Raw genomic sequence first — 21,962 nt, forward strand, 5'->3', positions numbered from 1 at the left:
GCACTTTATGTCCGGGCATGCTGGCACTTGTGGTTCTCCAAGTGCCAGCATGCTGGGGCAGGCTTGCTGGGACCTGTAGGCTACCTGTAAAGAACAATATTACTATTCTTTGCAGGTGGACTACAGGTGCCAGCAGGCCCTTTGTGTCCGGGCATGCTGGCACTTGTGGTTCTCCAAGTGCCAGCATGCTGGGGCAGGCTTACTGGGACTTGTAGGCCACCTGTAAAGAACACTATTAACACACAATGAACCCCGCACCCACCGCCACCAGGGGTGCGGGGCATAGCACTTTTTTGGGGTTCCCATTTTCCGAGGAATTCCAACCCTGGGCTGACTGGCTGGGGGGCAGATTAATGTTATGGCAGGGGGACCCCACACTGAGTGTCTCCCCTGCTGTGGCATTACTCCCCCTGGCTGGTTCTGCCTAGTGCTGGTTTTACTGGTGTGTTGGGGAACCACACTTTTTTTTTTTTTTTCAGGGGGGGGGGGGAGGGCTTGTTAGCTGCCAGTGCCTCCCCAACCAGTGACCTCACCGCACGTCACTGGTGCATTCACCTTTTTTTTAAAACCATTATTGTTTTATTACTAGATTTGTTTAAGATTATAAAGCTCTGCAGAATGTTGGAGCTATATAAAGAAATTGTTACCCAAACCACAAGCATGCTCTATATTGTTTAGTAGTATTGGTTAGAAATCATGTTTTGTCATCAACATACTTTTAGTAGCCTTACACAGCTGGGAACCATGCTTTACACTGGCTCAGCTTATAGTTTCCTTTTATTTCACCATATGTAATGTACAGTGGGACTACTCTTAGCTATATTAACGCTTTGCTTCTAGGTATTTTTTTACTGCATAGGATTGAATGGGATTTAGCACAGTAGCTGAATTTTCATGTGTACAATAACTGACCCTCTAATATGACCTGCCCCACTAGGTACAAAATGCTCTGTTTCTGGACTTCCCTCTTAATTTATGATTTCCATCACCTGTGTTGAACTAGTTAAATGATAAGAAAGCTGTTTCTTCACGGGTGATGGCAATAATAAATGAAGAGGGAAGTCCAGAAACAAGAGCATTTTGTACCTAGTGGGGCGGGTCATGTTGGAGGGTATGCAATAATATGCAACAACTGTAAAGAGCCATGGAAAATGGTAGCGCTATATAAATAAATGGTAATAATATTAATGTTGAAGCAAAGAAAATTTTTCTTTAAAGTAATCCACAATTGTTTTCTCTTAACCTTGCAACCAAAGGTAGCTCCCACCTAATATCACACATGAACCTGAGAAAGAATAGATCACATTTTAACAGAAATAATCCGCTTCACACAAAATAGTAAACACATTATTTTTTATTATTTTTTGTTGTATTTAAGAAACTTTGCTCGCAGATGTGTCTTGTGTAAGAAACAACCTGCAACAGACTAGAAAATAGAATTTACAGTTTTGGACAGGAGTATATAATTTTTTTTGCACTTTGAAAAAAAAATGGACGTCCATCGCCGTCCGAGAGACGCTCTCTCTCTCTCTATGGAGATCCCCCTCCCTAACACCCGCCTGTGTGCCATGGCACCAGCTGCTGCCTCCCCCACTCCTGCCCTGGTAGTCGGTGCGCATGCGTCGGGGCGTGGGGCTGCGCGCGGCACACACACACTCACAGCTGATGACGGGCGGTGACGTCACGGCGGCGGCGGGGAGACAGCAGCTCGGAGCGGTGAGGAACATAAACAATAAGAAGAAGCGCGGGCGGCGGAGGCAGCAGATCCCGGTGAGACGCGTTACTCCCTCCCGGCGCATTGATCCACAGAGCAACACTGGTAGTAGTGCTATAGTGGCGGCTGTGCGCGTCTCCGGGACACGGCAACAAAGGAGGGGGTGATGGAGGGTCCCTTTACCCTGCGGGTCAGCGTCTCCTCCGATCAGGGCGGCAGGAAGTACATGGAGGATGTCACCCAGATCCTGGTGGAGCCGGAGCCCGGCGAGGGCGAATCACTCTGGGAGGAAGACGAGGAAGAAGCGGTGCTCCCCGCTCGTACTTCCGCCCAGGGCCGGGGTACCCCGGTTGGAGCGGGGGCTAAGAGCGGCCAGTCAGTGGGCTTCTTTGCCGTGTTTGACGGGCACGGAGGGCGAGAGGCCGCTCATTTCGCCAGGGACCGCTTATGGGGTTTCATCAGGAAGCAGAGGGGGTTCATGTCCCGGGAACCGGAGGAGGTCTGCGCCGCCATACGGAAGGGCTTCGTAGCCTGTCACCATGCCATGTGGAAAAAGCTACGTGAGTATTCTGGGCCTGAGAGGGTGTCCCCAGTATCACCCTCCTGTCATTTTGTCAGATGCATCTGTGACAGGGGGTCCTCTGTACACATCACACTGAGGAGAGAGGTGCATAGTGCCTCCCCCATGTATTATGTGTCCCACTCTGTGACAGGGGGTCCTCTCTACACATCACATACCTCCCAACATGACCCTCTCCAGGAGGGATAGAATGCCCTGCTTCTGGACTTTTTCCTTAATGTATGATTGCCAGCACCTGTGCTGAAACTCCTTTCTTATCCATTATCCTGTTCAGAACAGGTGCTGGCAATCACAAGTTAAGAGAAAAATTCAGGAGCAGAGCATTGTGTCCCTCCTGGAGAGGGTAATGTTGGGAGGTATGCATCATACTGAAGACAGAGGTGCATAGTGCCTCTCCTATCTGTGTCCCATTCCTCTGTGACAGGGGTCCTCTATACACATCATACTGCATAGTGCCTCCCCCTCTCCTGTCTATTATGTGTCTAATAACTCTGAGGAGGAGCAAAATGCCTCCTACCTATTGTGTCCCATACATCTGTGATGGGATTGTCTGGAAACCTCATATTGCTGTTAGAGGTGCACAGTGCCTCCCACCTCCTATCTGTTTCATATCGCTTTAACAGGGTGTTTGTCCATACACCGCATATTGCTGAGAGATACACAGCGCCTCCCCCTTCTTTAATTTTTTTGCCTCTGACTTGTTCCCCTGCACACCCCAGCTTGCTAAAAGGGTGCCCAGTGCCTCTGCATTATGTACCTTATTCTGTCACAGGGGCTTCTCTGCACACCTCATATAGCCGAAAAGGTGTACAGTTCATCTCCTCCACCTTTCCTGTCTCATTATGTGTTCTGTGCTTTTTCCAGGAGGGCTCCTCTGCGCTCTCTCTCTCTCACACACACACTCACACACTCACACTCTGCACAGTGTGTGCCCCCTATTATGTGTTCTGTCACGGACACAGGAGGCTCCTCAGCAGCTCATATTAATGAGATGTTTGTTACATTATTATCCCAATTTTGGGAGGTAAGCAGATGCTGCTACTGCATCCAGTACAGTTTAGTTTGGACGAGGGGCAGCTGGTTATAGCAACATGAACGTTGTGTATGAACAATTACTTTATTCTGGCTGCATGTGTTATTGTTTGCCAAGAGCTGAACCGTTCCTCATTGTGCTATGAAAATACAACGTCCAGATTCAGGAGGGCGGGAATTACTATTGGCAAACTCATTAGTATGCTGAAAAACAATCTGCCAATACTTCACTCAAGCCTTTAATTTGAAATTGTAAGATTGACTGTTCATCTTACTGCTGTTTTCTACTTTGCAGTAGTGTTATAACTCGGTATTTGCGATTCTTCAGCTGGGAAGATGTGATAGCATGGGAAGGATAAATGATATGTTTAAAAACAAACAAACCTGTTTGTTGTTCTGAGCAGGGAGAGTAGTTGAATGCAAATGTCAGATTCCAGAAATACGTGTTGCTATGAATAACTTGCTAATAGGATTTGTCTAGGTTTTGGTTTATTCCTTGAAATGCATCACATGTAGAAAGATCTTGAAGAAGAATGACATTATTCCATTTTAGAAGCAGGTTTAATATCTTGTTATTGTTGGTCTGCTATCAAATTCCCACTATATAACCCACTATGGGGGTCATTCCGGCCTGTTCGCTCGCAGCGGTTCTTTGCTGCGGTGCGAACGGGTACGTAATGCGCGGCATGCGCATTGCGCACGCGCGTTGCCCGGCGACAGCGCTAGCAACGAAGAAAGCGTCGCAGCGGCGACCGCAAGAAGATGGACAGCAAGAGGGCATTCCTGGGTGTCGCCTTACCGTTTCCTGCCGTTTTCGGGGAGTGGTAAGTAAAACGCAGGCGTGTCCAGGAGGGCTGAGGTGTGACGTCAAAGCCGGCCCATTCAACGCTGAGATCGTCGCACAGGGTAAGTATGTCCAGGGCTGGTCTTGTTTTACACACAACTTTTTTAGCTAGGCAGGGCTGCACAAGCGTTCGCAGCCCTGCTAAGCTAAAATACACTCCCCCCATAGGCGGGGATTAGTTGATCGCACCAGCAGCAAAAAGTTGCTGGCTGCGATCAACTCGGAATGACCACCTATAAGTGGTGACCATTTCAATAGACTATGGGGCAAATTAAATTGGCTGTACTGTAAACCCGCACTGCTAATTTGCATTGACTCCGTGTTAAGTGCCCCTAGCTATGGAGTTACCCACATGGTAGTAACCCAGAAGGTGCCCTTTTCCTTGCAGCAAAAATGTGTGTTAAGGGCACCTATTGGATCTTACTGCGCAGGGTAGCTGCAGTTATTGAATAGCTCCAGGCAGAGCAATAGCCATGTGGTAAACATTGCAGTTAATTGAATTTGCCCCTATGATTTAATCTACAGTCTATCAAGCCATAGTAGCAGTGCACATAGGTGTAAATGTACTATAGTGGCACTTATCGTGCTGCGATAGCTCTTTCTGCTGGCAGTAGTACCGATAAGATGTGTTTAACATTTTTGCCTGACGGGTGAAAACTCCCCCAGTGGCTATCCCTGTCAGCGCCGCAGTGCGTCAGCTTAGCGCTGATGTGCTGTGTGTTACCTTCTGGCCAGCTCCAGTGTGCATGCGTAAAATCTCACAACCATCACAAGATCTCCCATGCACAGCTCAGACCTCGGCAGCCAGCCAATATGAAAACACGGCAAATGTGCTCCTATCATTTTTTCTCTGACGTCCTAGTGGATGCTGGGAACTCTGTAAGGACCATGGGGAATAGCGGCTCCGCAGGAGACAGGGCACATCTAAAGAAAGCTTTAGGATCACCTGGTGTGCACTGGCTCCTCCCCCTATGACCCTCCTCCAAGCCTCAGTTAGATTTCTGTGCCCGACGAGAAGGGTGCACACTAGGGGCTCTCCTGAGCTCTTTGTGAAAGTTTTAGTTTAGGTTTATTATTTTCAGTGAGACCTGCTGGCAACAGGCTCACTGCATCGAGGGACTAAGGGGAGAAGAAGCGAACTCACCTGCGTGCAGAGTGGATTGGGCTTCTTAGGCTACTGGACATTAGCTCCAGAGGGACGATCACAGGTTCAGCCTGGATGGGTCACCGGAGCCGCGCCGCCGGCCCCCTTACAGAGCCAGAAGAGCGAAGAGGTCCGGAAAAATCGTCGGCAGAAGACTTTCCTGTCTTCAGATAAAGGTAGGCGCACAGCACCGCAGCTGTGCGCCATTGCTCTCAGCACACTTCACACTCCGGTCACTGAGGGTGCAGGGCGCTGGGGGGGCAGCGCCCTGAGACGCAATAAATCGTTAGAAAACCTTTTATGGCTAAAATAAATGCATCACATATAACTCCTGGGCTATATGGATGCATTTAACCCCTGCCAAAACATACAAGAAAACGGATGATAAGGACGCCGAGAAAGGGGCGGAGCCTATCTCCTCAGCACACTGGCGCCATTTTCCCTCACAGCTCAGTTGGAGGGAAGCTCCCTGGCTCTCCCCTGCAGTCACTACACTACAGAAAGGGGTTAAAAAAGAGAGGGGGGCACAAATTAGGCGCAGTATAAACAATACAGCAGCTATAAAGGGAAAAACACTTATATAAGGTTATCCCTGTATATATATATAGCGCTCTGGTGTGTGCTGGCAAACTCTCCCTCTGTCTCCCCAAAGGGCTAGTGGGGTCCTGTCCTCTATCAGAGCATTCCCTGTGTGTGTGCTGTGTGTCGGTACGTTTGTGTCGACATGTATGAGGAGAAAAATGATGAGGAGACGGAGTAGAGTGTCTGTAATAGTGTTGTCACCCCCTGGGGGGTCGACACCTGAGTGGATGTACTGTGGAAATTGCGTGACAGTGTCAGCTTTGTATAAAAGACAGTGGTTGACATGAGACAGCCGGCTACTCAGCTTGTGCATGTCCAGACGTCTCATATAGGGGCTCTAAAGCGCCCGTTACCTCAGATACAGACGCCGACACGGATACTGACTCCTGTGTCGACGGTGAAGAGACCACCGTGATTTCCAAATAGGGCCACACATTGCATGATTGAGGCAATGAAAAAAGTTTACACTTTTCTGATAATATGAATACCACCAAAAAAAAGGGGTATTATGTTGGTGAGGAAAAACTTCCTGTAGTTTTCCTGAATCTGAGAAATAAAATGCGTGGGTTTCCCCCCGATAACAATTGATAATTTCTAAAAAGTTATTGGCAGTATACCTTTTCCCGCCAGAGGTTAGGGTGCGTTGGGAAACACCCCCTAGGGGGGATAAGGCGCTCACACGCTTGTAAGAACAAGGGCTCTACCCTCTCTTGAGATGGCCGCCCTTAAGGATCCTGCTGATAGAAAGCAGGAGGGTATCCTAAAATGTATTTACACACATACTGGTGTTATACTGCGACCAGCAATCGCCTCAGCCTGGATGTGCAGTGCTGGGTTGGCGTGGTCGGATTCCCTGACTGGAAATATGATATCCTAGATAAGGACAGTATATTATTGCCTATAGAGCAATTAAAAGATGCATTTCTATATATGCATGATGCACAGCGGAATATTTGCCGACTGGCATCAAGTATAAGTGCGTTGTCCAATTATACCAGTAAAGTGGTCAGGTGATGCGGATTCCAAACGGCATTTGGAAGTATTGCCTTAAAAGAGGGGATATACCCCAGGTCGCCTCTCAAAATATGACGCCGTATTATCAGGCGCAGGCCTGGTTGGCAAGCGGACAAAAGGGTTCCTCTTTTCTGCTCGTGACAGAGGGAGAGGAAAATGGCTGCAGAGATCAGCCAGTTCCAAGGAACAGAAACTCTTTTCCGCCTCTGCCAAGCCCTCAGTATGACGCTAGGGCTTTACAAGTTCAGGCACGGTGGGGTCCCGTTCTCAATGAATTTCAGTGCGCAGTGGGCTCACTCGCAAGTAGACCCCTGGATCCTTCTGGTAATATTTCAGGGGTACAAATTGGAATTCGAGACGTATCCCCCTCGCCGTTTCCAAAGGTCTGTTTTACCGACGTCTCCCGCTGACAGGGAGGCAGTTTTGGAAACCATTCACAAGCTGTATTCCCAGCAGGTGATAATCAAGGTACCCCTCCTGCAACAGGGAACGGGGTATTATTCCACACTAGTGTGGTACCGAAGCCAGACGGCTCGGGGAGACCGATTTTAAAATCTAAAATCTAAAATCTTTGAACACTTGCATACAGAGGTTCAAATTCAAAATTGAGTCACTCAGAGCAGTGATTGCAAACCTGGAAGAAGGGGACTACATGATGTCTCGGGACATCAAGGATGCTTACCTTCATGTCAAAATTTACCCTTCTCACCAAGGGTATTTCAGGTTATGGTACAGAACTGTCACTATCAGTTCGGACGCTGCCGTAGGGATGGTCCACGGCACCCCGGGTCTTTACTGAAGTAATGACCGTAATGATGATATTCCTTCGAAGGAAGGGAATTTTAGTTATCCGTTACTTGGACGATTCCCTGATAAGGGTAAGATCCAGGAAACAGTTGGAGATCGGTGTAACACTATATCAGGTAGTGTTGCGGCAGCACGATTGGATTCTCAATATTCCAAAATCGCAGCTGGTTCCGACGACTTGTCTTCTGTTCCTAGGGATGATCCTGGACACAGTCCAGAAAGAAGGTGTTTCTCCCGGAGGAGAAAGCCAGGGAGTTATCCGAGCTAGTCGGGAACCTCCTAAAACCGAACCAAGTCTCCGTGCATCAATGCACAAGGGTTCTGGGTAAAAATGGTGGCTTCCTACGAAGCAATCCCATTCGGCAGATTCCACGCAAGACTTTCCAGTGGAACCTACTGGACAAATGGTCCGGGTCGCATCTTCAGATGCTTCAGCGGATAACCCTGTCACCGGGGACAAGGGTATCCCTCCTGTGGTGGTTGCAGAGTGCTCATCTTCTAGAGGGCCGCAGATTCGGCATTCGGGACTGGGTCCTGGTGGCCACGGATGCCAGCCTGCGAGGCTGGGGAGCAGTCACACAGGGAAGGAATTTCCAGGGCTTATGGTCAAGCCTGGAGACATCTCTTCATATAAACATTCTGGAACTAAGGGCCATTTACAATGCCCTAAGTCAAGCGAAACCCCTGCTTCAGGGTCAGGCGGTATTGATCCAATCTGACAACATCACGTCAGTCGCCCACGTAAACAGACAGGGCGGCACGGGAAGCAGGGGGGCAATGGCAGAAGCTGCAAGGATTCTTCGCTGGGCGGAAAATCATGTGATAGCACTGTCAGCAGTGTTCATTCCGGGAGTGGACAACTGGGAAGCAGACTTCCTCAGCAGACACGACCTTCACCCGGGAGAGTGGGGACTTCACCCAGAAGTCTTCCACCTGATTGTAAACCGTTGGGAAAAACCAAAGGTGGACATAATGGCGTCCCGTCTAAACAAAAAACTAGACAGATATTGCGCCAGGTCAGGGGACCCTCAGGCAATAGCGGTGGACGCTCTGGTAACACCGTGGGTGTACCAGTCAGTGTATGTGTTCCCTCCTCTGCCTCTCATACCAAAAGTACTGAGAATCATAAGAAGGAGAGGAGTAAGAACTATACTCGTGGTTCCGGATTGGCCAAGAAGGACTTGGTATCCGGAACTTCAAGAGATGCTCACGGACGAACCGTGGCCTCTACCTCTAAGAAAGGACCTGCTCCAGCAGGGGCCTTGTCTGTTCCAAGACTTACCGCGGCTGCGTTTGACGGCTTGGCGGTTGAACGCCGGATCCTGAAGGAAAAAGGCATTCCAGATGAAGTCATCCCTACCCTGGTCAAGGCCAGGAAGGACGTAACCGCAAAACATTATCACCGCATTTGGCGAAAATATGTTGCGTGGTGGGAGGCCAAGAAGGCCCCTACAGAGGAATTTCAACTGGGTCGTTTCCTCCATTTCCTGCAAACAGGACTGTCTATGGGCCTAAAATTAGGGCCCATTAAGGTTCAAATTTCGGCCCTGTCGATTTTCTTCCAAAAGGAACTGGCTTCAGTGCCTGAAGTTCAGACATTTGTAAAAGGGGTACTGCATATACAGCCTCCTTTTGTGCCTCCAGTGGCACCTTGGGATCTCAATGTTGTGTTGAGTTTCCTAAAGTCACATTGGTTTGAACCACTCACCACTGTGGACTTAAAATATCTCACATGGAAGGTGACGATGCTGTTAGCCCTGGCTTCAGCCAGGCGTGTGTCAGAACTGGCGGCTTTATCATATAAAAGCCCTTATTTAATATTTCATTCTGACAGGGCAGAATTGAGGACTTGTCCTCAATTTCTACCTAAGGTGGTTTCTGCATTTCACATGAAGCAACCTATTGTGGTACCTGCGGCTACTAAGGACTTGGAGGATTCCAAGTTGCTTGACGTGGTCAGGGCCCTGAAAATATGTTTCCAGGACGGCTGGAGTCAGAAAATCTGACTCGCTGTTTATCCTGTATGCACCCAACAAACTGGGTGCTCCTGCTTCTAAGCAGACGATTGCTCGTTGGATTTGTAGTACAATTCAGCTTGCACATTCTGTGGCAGGCCTGCCACAGCCAAAAATCTTAAAATGCCCACTCCACAAGGAAGGTGGGCTCATCTTGGGCAGCTGCCCGAGGGGTCTCGGCTTTACAACTTTGCCGAGCAGTTACTTGGTCAGGAGCAAATACGTTTGTAAACTTCTACAAATTTGATACCCTGGCTGAGGAGGACCTGGAGTTCTCTCATTCGGTGCTGCAGAGTTATCCGCACTCTCCCGCCCGTTTGGGAGCTTTGGTATAATCCCCATGGTCCTTACGGAGTACCCAGCATCCACTAGGACGTCAGAGAAAATAAGAATTTACTTACCGATAATTCTATTTCTCGTAGTCCGTAGTGGATGCTGGGCGCCCATCCCAAGTGCGGATTGTCTGCAATACTGGTACATAATTATTGTTACCAAAAAATTTGGGTTATTGTTGTAGTGAGCCATCTTTTATAGAGGCTTCTCTATTATCATGCTGTTAACTGGGTTCAGATCACAAGTTGTACAGTGTGATTGGTGTGGCTGGTATGAGTCTTACCCGGGATTCAAAATCCTTCCTTATTGTGTACGCTCGTCCGGGCACTGTATCCTAACTGAGGCTTGGAGGAGGGTCATAGGGGGAGGAGCCAGTGCACACCAGGTGATCCTAAAGCTTTCTTTAGATGTGCCCTGTCTCCTGCGGAGCCGCTATTCCCCATGGTCCTTACGGAGTTCCCAGCATCCACTACGGACTACGAGAAATAGAATTATCGGTAAGTAAATTCTTATTTTAATACGTCGGGATGATTTTCCATAGCCATAAAATAGTATGGTGATGGCGAAATAGCATAATATGGCTACTAATGACATGTCAGTTTTTTTGGTGATTTTCTGTGAAAAGCTCAAAAATTAGTATAAATATGTGGATATGTATATTTGCGTGTTATATAGACGGCAAATTTGTTTTTTGGTTTTTTTACCCGCTATACACAGGTTTAGTTATATGCGCCTAAACCCAGTCTTATTGGGTGCCTCAAGTGCAATAATTAATGGTTGCCTGGAACAACTGAATTACTCCATTAATTATCACAACTATTAAAACAATTGAATCGCCCCATTAAAACAAAACGAAAAATCACATTTACAACTCTCATGTTTTCTGAACAGGTCATGTTTCGAGGATTTCTGTCTGTGGAAGAAGGTGGCATAATTATGGACTCTGCAAAATAGATTAACTCACCTGTGATTAAGGAAAACCACAAAAACATGTTTGTGGACTGGAGTTGAGTGCCTAATCTAGAGCAGTATTTCCTAACCTCTGTCTTAAAGGCACACTAAGGGGTATATTTGCTAAAGTGCGGGTTTATAAAAATGGATCTTTTGCCCATAGTAACCAATCAGATTCTATGTAACTTATTTAGCACCTTCTAGAGGATAATAGCTGGAATCTAGTTGCTATGGGCAACATTTCCATTTCTATAAATCCGCTCTTTAGTAAATATATCCCTAACAGTCCAGTTGAGTTAATTAGTACCTCCAGTTATTTTGATTTAACCATATGTGCTGAAGAATGGATATCCTTAAAACTTGGATTGTTAGGAGGCAATTCAATTGTTATGTGGGAATTGTTATGTTTAGCTCCTGGGCTGTGCATGGGGGATTTTGAATTGTCATATTGCCCACTATTTTTCACAAGAATGTACGGGATTAGCTGTGTTAAGAAATACACCTGCAGCGCACCATGGGGGTCATTCCAACCTGATCTCTCACTACAGTTTAGCGCAGCGATTAGGTTGGAATTGTGCCGGCGCATGCCGGACGGCCGAAGGCCGTCGTTCAGTAGCGATCGCCTCTGCCTGATTGACAGGCAGAGGCGGTCGCAGGGCGGGAGGGGGCTGGACGGCGGCGGCAAGCCGCCGTTTAGGGGGCGCAGTCCGGCCAATGCAGGTGTGGCCGGACCGTTGGGGAAGGCGGGTCGCAGCGGCTGCGTGATGTGACACGCAGCTGCTGCGGCCAGTGGCAGCGATGATCAACTCCCGGCCAGCCGCAGGAGCTGCGCTGGCCGGGAGTTACTCCACAAATACAAAACCATCGCCACTGTGCGATGTTATTGTATTTGGGGGGGGCGGACTGACATGCGGGGCGGACTAACCCTGTGCTGGGCATGTACCCCCCCCTGCATGTCGGGGAAGATGATCGTAGCTGTGCTAAATTTAGCACAGTAACGATCAACTCGGAATGACCCCCCCCCCCCCCCCCCCATGTACTTACAACCAACCCTGAAGCCCTACATAAGACTTCCTCTAGGGCTAACCCCCCACACCCTCTAGTGCAGTGATGGCTAACCTTGACACTCCAGCTGTTGTTGAACTACACATCCCAGCATGCCCTGCTACAGTTTTGCTATTTGGCCATGCTAAAACTGTTGCAGGGCATGCTGGTATGTGTAGTTCAACAGCTGGAGTGTCGAGGTTAGCCATCACTGCTCTAGTGCCTCTAGTTTAGTGTATTGTGTACATATTATTATTTTTAAAAAGGAAATGGCAGGGTTTAAAATAAGTAGGACAAAATCTGGATTGAACTGAGGTACCAGGGAAAAGTGTAGGTGAGGGGAGTTACCTAGATTAATTGAAGTAGGAGAACCAAAAATGGAAAAAGGAAATATTCTAGGAGCAAGTGGGAAGAAGATTTGGAAAATTGATCAGAATGAGTAAACCTCATAACTTCTACATGGTGACTGTTTTGGTTTGTGTTTTACATCTCCAATTATTTCAGCCCTTGATAGAGGCTATGTTTTGTTCTAGTGTGCTTTACAGTATTACACAATCTACTTCCTACACTGACTGCCAGGATTCTTGCCGGGACATGTCCATGTGAGCAATGTTAAACAGGTTTCTGAAGTCACAAGTGTACTAGGAGTGCCTTGCATCATTACACAGCTGTCATGAATTTTGCTTAGCTGTCATTTTATGGTGCTGTCTATGGCATAATATGTTTATTGGGTCAGTTAACTTAAATATGCCTCTGATAGTGCTAGAAATAAATTTGATCTACTTTACCTATAAATGATAGTTCAGTACTGGAATGTACAAGTCAGGGAACTTAGTCATAAAGAATTAGCTGACATTTAAAATAATTTTATAATGTTTATAATGAGATTTACGTATGGGCTTGTTTATGTGAGCCTTTTTCGTTGTATTAATCCTTGTTAAATTATTTGGTGTCGTTTTTCTTTTGTCCATTTGTAACTTGTTCGCCATTCATTATTGGTGTGCATTTTGTGTTTGTTTTATATTTGTAAAATAAAGACATAAATGATGCCAGTAGAAGTATGGTGGAAACAGTGTCAATTAAAAATCTGCAAATGTATTACAGGTTGAGTATCCCTTATCCAAAATGCTTGGGACCAGAGGTATTTTGGATATCTGATTTTTCCGTATTTTGGAATAATTGCATACCGTAATAAGATATCATGGTGATGGGACCTAAGTCTAAGCACAATATGCATTTATGTTACATATACACCTTATACACACAGCCTGAAGGTCATTTTATCCAATATTTTTTATAACATTGTACATTAAACAAAGTGTGTCTACATTCACACAATTCATTTGTTTCTTATACACCTTATACACACAGCCTGAAGGTCATTTAATACAATATTTTTAATAACTTTGTGTATTAAACAAAGTTTGTGTACATTGAGTCATCAAAAAACAAAGGTTTCACTATCTCACTCTCACTCAAAAAAGTCCGTATTTCGGAATATTCCGTATTTCGGAATATTTGGATATGGGATACTCAACCTGTAATGTGTTGTATTTGTTAAACAAAGGCAACACATTAATTTAAACAACTTCATAAACATGAGTTAACCCCTTCAATGCTGGGGGTTTGTTTAGTTCTGAGCCAACAAACATTTTTATTTTTGCGATATTAATTAGCTGTTAACCATTCTCTCTTTAGCTGAATGGCCAAAAACCATGACTGGGCTGCCTAGTACCTCGGGAACTACAGCTAGTGTTGTTATTGTCCGTGGGAATAAGCTATATGTGGCCCATGTGGGAGACTCCGGTGTTGTATTTGGATTGCAGAACAGTCCCAAGGAAACTGTGAAGGCCATAGAGGTGACACAAGACCACAAACCAGAACTCCCCAGGGAAAGGGAGAGGATTGAAGGACTTGGTGGCAGGTAATATACTTTAAGAATTTCTTCTCCCAGTCCAGTTACAATTCTACATTTATAAAATTGCGTACTTCATTAAGTAGATCTTAAAGGGACTGATCTTTTGTCCAACATTTGAATTTACATGTTAATTTTGATTGGTGTTAAACCAGGTGTGGACAAAATCATTGTCATCATGTCCATTGTCAAATGGAACCAGCAATACAGTTCGTGGGTGCAATTGATACATACAGTATGTGATAACCTAGGGATGGTTAAATCTGCCATTGTATCATTTTACACAGATGTCACTGACAGAAAATGGGCAGTATGCTAATGGGGCAGTGTACATACTCTGCAAAGACAAAAAAATAATTTTGGGTACATTTCCAAATATAGTACTGATTTTCTTTTGGTAATAAGTGATTACCCCAAAACTGTCATGTTTTCTGCATTGTTTTTAGTGTGATAAATAAATCTGGTGTAAATAGAGTGGTGTGGAAAAGACCTCGTTTGACGCACAATGGCCCTGTGAGGAGAAGTACAGTGATTGATCAGATTCCATTTCTGGCAGTGGCGCGTGCACTTGGTAAGTGTTTTGAAGTATTTCACTTAAAATAAAACTAGAATTTTAGGGGTCTATGGGGAGATGTATTATAGCAGCACAATATGTGCAGTTATAACGCTTACTGATTACACAATCCAAGGTGGCCTTCTCATCTATACTTTTATTTTTTTTGTGCTAAACATAAATGATTTGGCTTCAGCAGCTGTATGTTAGACAGTTGAAAATGCTTCTTGGTCGTGTTGTCCAAAGTCCAGCAAGGCAGCTACAATTGAGTAGCAGAATTTCCAATGCTATAAAAAGGCTCATGGAATAGTTACCTACAATGGTGTCTATTCAATGCATGTCGGATCCTTTCAGTATTCAATTTGCGACCAAATCTGAATCTGTTTGGCTATTCTCGACCATGTTAATCCAACTTTTTTTTTTTTAAGTCGCATTGACATTGTCAAACGGGGCTAAAAGCTGTCTGATTTGGCCGTGGATCCAAATCCAACAAGTCGAAATTGCTGACCTGTCGAAAGAAATGGCAGCCCAATTGAGTTGGTTGAAACACTGTTCGACCTAAAAAAGTCGGAAACTGCTGTTTCTCTGACGTCCTAGTGGATGCTGGGGACTCCGTAAGGACCATGGGGAATAGCGGCTCCACAGGAGACTGGGCACAGCTAAGAGAGATTTAGGACTACCTGGTGTGCACTGGCTCCTCCCACCATGACCCTCCTCCAGACTTCAGTAAGAATCCTGTGCCCGGCTGAGCTGGATGCACACTAGGGGCTCTCCTGAGCTCCTAGAGAGAAAGTATATTTTAGGTTTTTTATTTTACAGTGAGATCTGCTGGCAACAGACTCACTGCAGCGAGGGACTAAGGGGAGAAGAAGCGAACCTACCTAACTGGTGGTAGCTTGGGCTTCTTAGGTTACTGGACACCATTAGCTCCAGAGGGATCGACCGCATGGAACCGGCCATTGATGTTCGGTCCCGGAGCCGCGCCGCCGGCCCCCTTACAGAGCCAGAAGCAAGAAGAATCCGGAAAATCGGCGGCAGAAGACATCAGTCTTCACCAAGGTAGCGCACAGCACTGCAGCTGTGCGCCATTGCTCCTCATACACACTTCACACTCCGGTCACTGAGGGTGCAGGGCGCTGGGGAAGGGCGCCCTGAGAAGCAATAAATACTCCTTGGCTGGCAAATATATCACAATATATAGCCCCAGAGGCTATATATGTGATAAATACCCCTGCCAGAATCCATAAAAAAGCGGGAGAAAAGTCCGCCGAAAAAGGGGCGGTGCTATCTCCCTCAGCACACTGGCGCCATTTCTCCCTCACAGCTCCGCTGGAAGGAAGCTCCCTGGCTCTCCCCTGCAGTCTACACTACAGAAAAGGGTAAAAAAGAGATGGGGAGCACTAAATTTAGGCGCAATATACATATAGCAGCTATAAGGGGATATAATTTAGTTAATCCCTGATTTATATAGCGCTCTGGTGTGTACTGGCATACTCTCTCTCTGTCTCCCCAAAGGGCTTTGTGGGGTCCTGTCTTCTGTCAGAGCATTCCCTGTGTGTGTGCGGTGTGTCGGTACGGCTGTGTCGACATGTTTGATGAGGAGACTTATGTGGAGGAGGAGCAGGTGCCTATAAATGTGTTGTCACCCCCTGCGGGGCAGACACCGGAGTGGATGGACTTGTGGAAGGAATTACGCGAAAGTGTCGACTCCTTACATAAAAAATTTGACGACATGCCAAATGCGGGGCAGCCGGCTTCTCAGCCCGTGCCTGCCCAGACGTCTCAAAAGTCATCAGGGGCTCTAAAACGCCCGCTACCTCAGATGGCAGACACAGATGTCGACACGGATACTGATACCAGTGTCGACGACGAAGAGACTAATGTAATGTCCAATAGGGCCACTCGGTATATGATTGAGGCAATGAAAAATGTTTTACACATTTCTGAGGTGACCCCAGGTACCACAAAAAAGGGTATTATGTTTGGGGAGAAAAAACTACCAGTAGTTTTTCCCCCTTCTGAAGAATTGAATGAAGTGTGTGAACTAGCGTGGGCTTCCCCCGATAAAAAATTGGTAATTTCAAAAAAATTACTAATGGCGTACCCTTTCCCGCCAGAGGATAGGTCACGTTGGGAAACACCCCCTAGGGTGGATAAAGCAATTACGCGCTTATCAAAAAAGGTGGCACTGCCGTCCCAGGATACGGCCGCCCTAAAGGAACCTGCTGACAGAAAGCAGGAGGCTCTCCAGAAAGCTATATATACACACACTGGTATTATACTGAGACCAGCTATTGCCTCAGCATGGATGTGCAGTGCTGCAGCTGCATGGTCAGACTCCCTGTCAGAAAACATTGACACCCTAGACAGGGACACTATATTGCTAAACGTAGAGCATACTAAAGACGCTGTCTTTTACATAAGAGATGCACAGAGGGATATTTGCCGGCTGTCATCAAAAATAAGTGCACTGTCCATTTGTGCCAGGAGAGGGTTATGGACCCGGCAGTGGACAGGTGATGCAGATTCTAAAAGGCACATGGAAGTTTTGCCTTATAAGGGTGAGGAGTTGTTCGGGGATGGTCTCTCAGACCTAGTTTCCACAGCAACAGCTGGGAAGTCAGCATTTTTGCCACATGTCCCCTCACAACCAAAGAGAGCACCGTATTATCAGGTGCAGTCCTTTCGCCCCCAAAAGAGCAGACGGGGTAGAGGCGCGTCCTTTCTGCCCAGAGGCAGAGGTAGGGGAAAAAAGCTGCAGCATACAGCCACTTCCCAGGAACAAAAGTCCTCCCCCGCTTCTTCTGCTAAGTCCGCCGCATGACACTGGGGCTCAGCAGGCGGAGCCAGGTACGGTGGGGGGCCGTCTCAAAAACTTCAGCAATCAGTGTGCTCGCTCACAGGTAGATCCCTGGATCCCTCAAGTGGTATCTCAGGGGTACAGGCTGGAATTCGAGACATCCCCCCCCCCCACCCCCCGCCGTTTCCTCAAATCTGCCTTACCAAGACTCCTTCGGAAAGGGAGGCTGTGTTAGAGGCAATTCACAAGCTGTATTCCCAGCAGGTGATAGTCAAGGTGCCCCTACTTCAACAAGGACGGGGTTACTATTCCACAATGTTTGTGGTACTGAAACCGGACGGTTCGTGAGACCCATTTTAAATTTGAAATCCTTGAACACATATTTAAGAAAATTAAAGTTCAAGATGGAATCGCTCAGGGCGGTTATTGCAAGCCTGGAAGAGGGAGATTACATGGTATCTCTGGACATCAAGGATGCTTACCTGCATGTCCCCATTTACCATCCTCACCAGGAGTACCTCAGATTTGTGGTACAGGATTGTCATTACCAATTCCAGACGTTGCCGTTCGGCCTGTCCACGGCACCGAGGGTATTGTGGCCGAAATGATGATACTCCTTCGAAAAAAGGGAGTTTTAATTATCCCATACTTGGACGATCTCCTGATAAGGGCGAGGTCCAGAGAGCAGTTGTTGGTCGGCGTAGCATTATCTCAGGAGGTGCTACACCAGCACGGTTGGATTCTGAATATTCCAAAGTCTCAGCTGGTTCCGGCGACACGTCTACTGTTCCTGGGGATGATTCTGGACACAGTCCAGAAAAAAGTGTTTCTCCCAGAGGAGAAAGCCAAGGAGCTGTCATCTCTAGCGAGAGGCCTCCTGAAACTAAAACAGGTGTCGGTGCATCATTGCACGCGAGTCCTGGGAAAGATGGTAGCTTCCTACGAAGCGATTCCATTCGGCAGGTTCCATGCCAGAACCTTTCAGTGGGACCTGTTGGACCAATGGTCCGGATCGCATCTTCAAATGCATCGGTTGATAACCCGGTCTCCAAGGACCACGGTGTCTCTGCTGTGGTGGCTGCAGAGTGCTCATCTCAGAGAGGTCCGCAGATTCGGCATACAGGACTGGGTCCTGGTGACCATGGATGCCAGCCTTCGGGGCTGGGGTGCAGTCACACGGGGAAGAAACTTCCAAGGACTTTGGTCAAGTCAGGAGACTTCCCTACACATAAATGTTCTGGAACTGAGGGCCATTTACAATGCCCTAAGTCAAGCAAAGCCCCTGCTTCAAAACCAGCCGGTTCTGATCCAGTCAGACAACATCACGGCAGTCGCCCATGTAAATCGACAGGGCGGCACAAGAAGCAGGACGGCGATGGCAGAAGCTACATGGATTCTCCGATGGGCGGAAAATCACGTGTTAGCACTGTCAGCAGTGTTCATTCCGGGAGTGGACAACTGGGAAGCAGACTTCCTCAGCAGGCACGACCTCCACCCGGGAGAGTGGGGACTTCATCCAGAAGTCTTACAACTGATTGTAAACTGTTGGGAAAAGCCACAGGTGGACATGATGGCGTCCCGCTTAAACAAAAAGCTAGAAAAATATTGCGCCAGGTCAAGAGACCCTCAGGCGATAGCTGTGGACGCTCTAGTGACACCGTGGGTGTACCGGTCGGTTTATGTGTTCCCTCCTCTTCCTCTCATACCCAAGGTACTGAGGATAATAAAGAAAAGAGGAGTAAGAACTATTCTCATTGTTCCAGATTGGCCAAGAAGGTCTTGGTACCCGGAACTTCAAGAATTAATCTCAGAGGACCCATGGCCTCTGCCGCTCAGACAGGACCTGCTGCTGCAGGGGCCCTGTCTGTTCCAAGACTTACCGCGGCTGCGTTTAACGGCATGGCGGTTGAACACCGGATCCTAAAAGAAAAGGGTATTCCGGAGGAAGTCATTCCTACGCTTATTAAAGCTAGAAAAGATGTAACCGTACAACATTATCACCGCATATGGCGAAAATATGTTGCGTGGTGTGAGGCCAGGAAGGCCCCAACGGAGGAATTCCAGCTAGGTCGATTTCTGCACTTCCTACAGTCAGGAGTGACTATGGGCCTAAAATTGGGTTCCATTAAGGTCCAGATTTCGGCTCTGTCGATTTTCTTCCAAAAAGAACTGGCTTCACTGCCTGAAGTTCAGACATTTGTCAAGGGAGTGCTGCATATTCAGCCTCCTTTTGTGCCTCCAGTGGCACCGTGGGACCTCAACGTGGTGTTGGGTTTCCTAAAGTCACATTGGTTTGAGCCACTCAAAACCGTGGATTTAAAATATCTCACGTGGAAAGTGGTCATGCTTTTGGCCTTGGCTTCGGCAAGGCGTGTGTCAGAATTGGCAGCTTTGTCATGTAAAAGCCCCTATTTGATTTTCCATATGGATAGGGCAGAATTGAGGACTCGTCCCCAGTTTCTTCCTAAGGTGGTATCAGCTTTTCACTTGAACCAACCTATCGTGGTGCCTGCGGCTACTAGGGACTTGGAGGACTCCAAGTTACTGGACGTAGTCAGGGCCTTGAAAATTTATGTTTCCAGGACGGCTGGAGTCGGGAAGACTGACTCGCTATTTATCCTGTATGCACCAAACAAGATGGGTGCTCCTGCTTCAAAGCAGACTATTGCTCGCTGGATTTGTAGCACAATTCAGCTTGCGCATTCTGTGGCTGGCCTGCCGCAGCTTAAATCTGTAAAAGCCCATTCCACGAGGAAAGTGGGCTCTTCTTGGGCGGCTGCCCGAGGGGTCTCGGCTTTACAACTTTGCCGAGCTGCTACTTGGTCAGGGGCAAACACGTTTGCAAAATTCTACAAATTTGATACCCTGGCTGAGGAGGACCTTGAGTTCTCTCATTCGGTGCTGCAGAGTCATCCGCACTCTCCCGCCCGTTTGGGAGCTTTGGTATAATCCCCATGGTCCTTACGGAGTCCCCAGCATCCACTAGGACGTCAGAGAAAATAAGATTTTACTCACCGGTAAATCTATTTCTCGTAGTCCGTAGTGGATGCTGGGCGCCCGTCCCAAGTGCGGACTGTCTGCAATACTTGTATATAGTTATTGTTAACTACAAGGGTTATTGTTGAGCCATCTTTTGAGAGGCTCTGTTGTGTTCATACTGTTAACTGGGTATATTATCACGAGTTATACGGTGTGATTGGTGTGGCTGGTATGAGTCTTACCCGGGATTCAAAATCCTTCCTTATTGTGTCAGCTCTTCCGGGCACAGTATCCTTACTGAAGTCTGGAGGAGGGTCATGGTGGGAGGAGCCAGTGCACACTAGGTAGTCCTAAATCTTTCTTAGCTGTGCCCAGTCTCCTGCGGAGCCGCTATTCCCCATGGTCCTTACGGAGTCCCCAGCATCCACTACGGACTACGAGAAATAGATTTACCGGTGAGTAAAATCTTATTTTTTCTGATAAGACGGCAATTCCGACTTGAATTGAATACACCCCATTATCTTGCTCTACTATCCCACAATAGGCACAACACCAATGAAGTCATTGTGTTCCTTTCACAGTATCTCTTCCCACTTTCCAGTACTTCACCCACAACATTGATTTCCATCCCAACCTTTAATCCTGGGCTCTCCGATGTTGATCACAGACCACAAAATGTCTTTAGGTGCAAATAGACCAACTAATCCACTAGAGAAATATATATAAAAAAATGGATTAATTTGAGTTAGTGGCAGGTGTTGAGAGAAAGCTTTCTGATAAAATAATCTATATAAATTTAAGGGGCAGACTAGATGGGCCAAGTGGTTCTTATCTGTCGTCAAAATCTATGTTTCTATGTAAATACGACAAAACCTTTGCTTATAACAAATGGATATTTGAGTCAAGTAACAAACCAAAATAATTTTATTTAAAACCTAAAAACATGACCAATAAACACTACATAAAGATCATTACAGAAATATATAGTCCTATATTATGTCAAAGAAATTAATATAAAGTACACTTCTATAAACAGTGTTGTAGAATATAATTTAAATACAGTAATTAAAGTGATTACCAATGGGATCCTCCCTTTTTAAAGGATGATCTTTTTGTTCACAGTAGTCTTTTGATAAACCACATCAATTTAGATGGACAGATGTCGTATGTATGTGTGTGTATATGTATATGTGTGTGTGTGTGTGTGTGTGTGTGTATGTATATATATATATATATATATATATATATATATATATATATATATATATATATATATATATATATATATATATATATATATATATATATATATATATATATATGTTTTATGGAGGTTTTCAGCTTCCAACTGCATAGAAGTCCATCTGTACAAAGTAACGTAGCAATGTGTAAGGCTACAGATTCTGGCAAGCACCTGTTCAAAGCTGGCAATTAGTGATATTATAGGTAATACTGGTATTAAAATTCACACAAGCCACCTCCACAATGATATTGTACAGCTTTCATGGCATAAATAGATTCTCTTCTGCAGTCCTAACTTGTTTCAGCACACCCCGTAAATGTTTAAAAGGTGGGTAAAAAGCAGAATTTCTTTGATAAAACATAGGACTGTATTTTTATAAGGATTTTTATGCAGTATTTATTAGCAATGTTGT

General features: G+C 46.4%; 1 protein-coding gene across 1 annotated transcript in view; it reads left to right on the forward strand.

The window, feature by feature from the left end:
- Nucleotides 1-1,580: 1,580 nt before the first annotated feature.
- Nucleotides 1,581-21,962, forward strand: part of PPM1D (protein phosphatase, Mg2+/Mn2+ dependent 1D) — a 67,845-nt gene continuing 47,463 nt past the window's right edge. Inside the window, exons 1-3 of the mRNA XM_063954014.1 lie at nt 1,581-2,274; nt 13,759-13,984; nt 14,422-14,546. Coding sequence (XP_063810084.1) covers nt 1,881-2,274; nt 13,759-13,984; nt 14,422-14,546 — 745 coding nt within the window. The 5' untranslated portion in view covers nt 1,581-1,880. The remainder of the gene's footprint in view (nt 2,275-13,758; nt 13,985-14,421; nt 14,547-21,962) is intronic.

The sequence above is a fragment of the Pseudophryne corroboree genome, chromosome 2, assembly GCF_028390025.1.
Source record: "Pseudophryne corroboree isolate aPseCor3 chromosome 2, aPseCor3.hap2, whole genome shotgun sequence".
Taxonomy (NCBI): Eukaryota; Metazoa; Chordata; class Amphibia; order Anura; family Myobatrachidae; genus Pseudophryne; species Pseudophryne corroboree.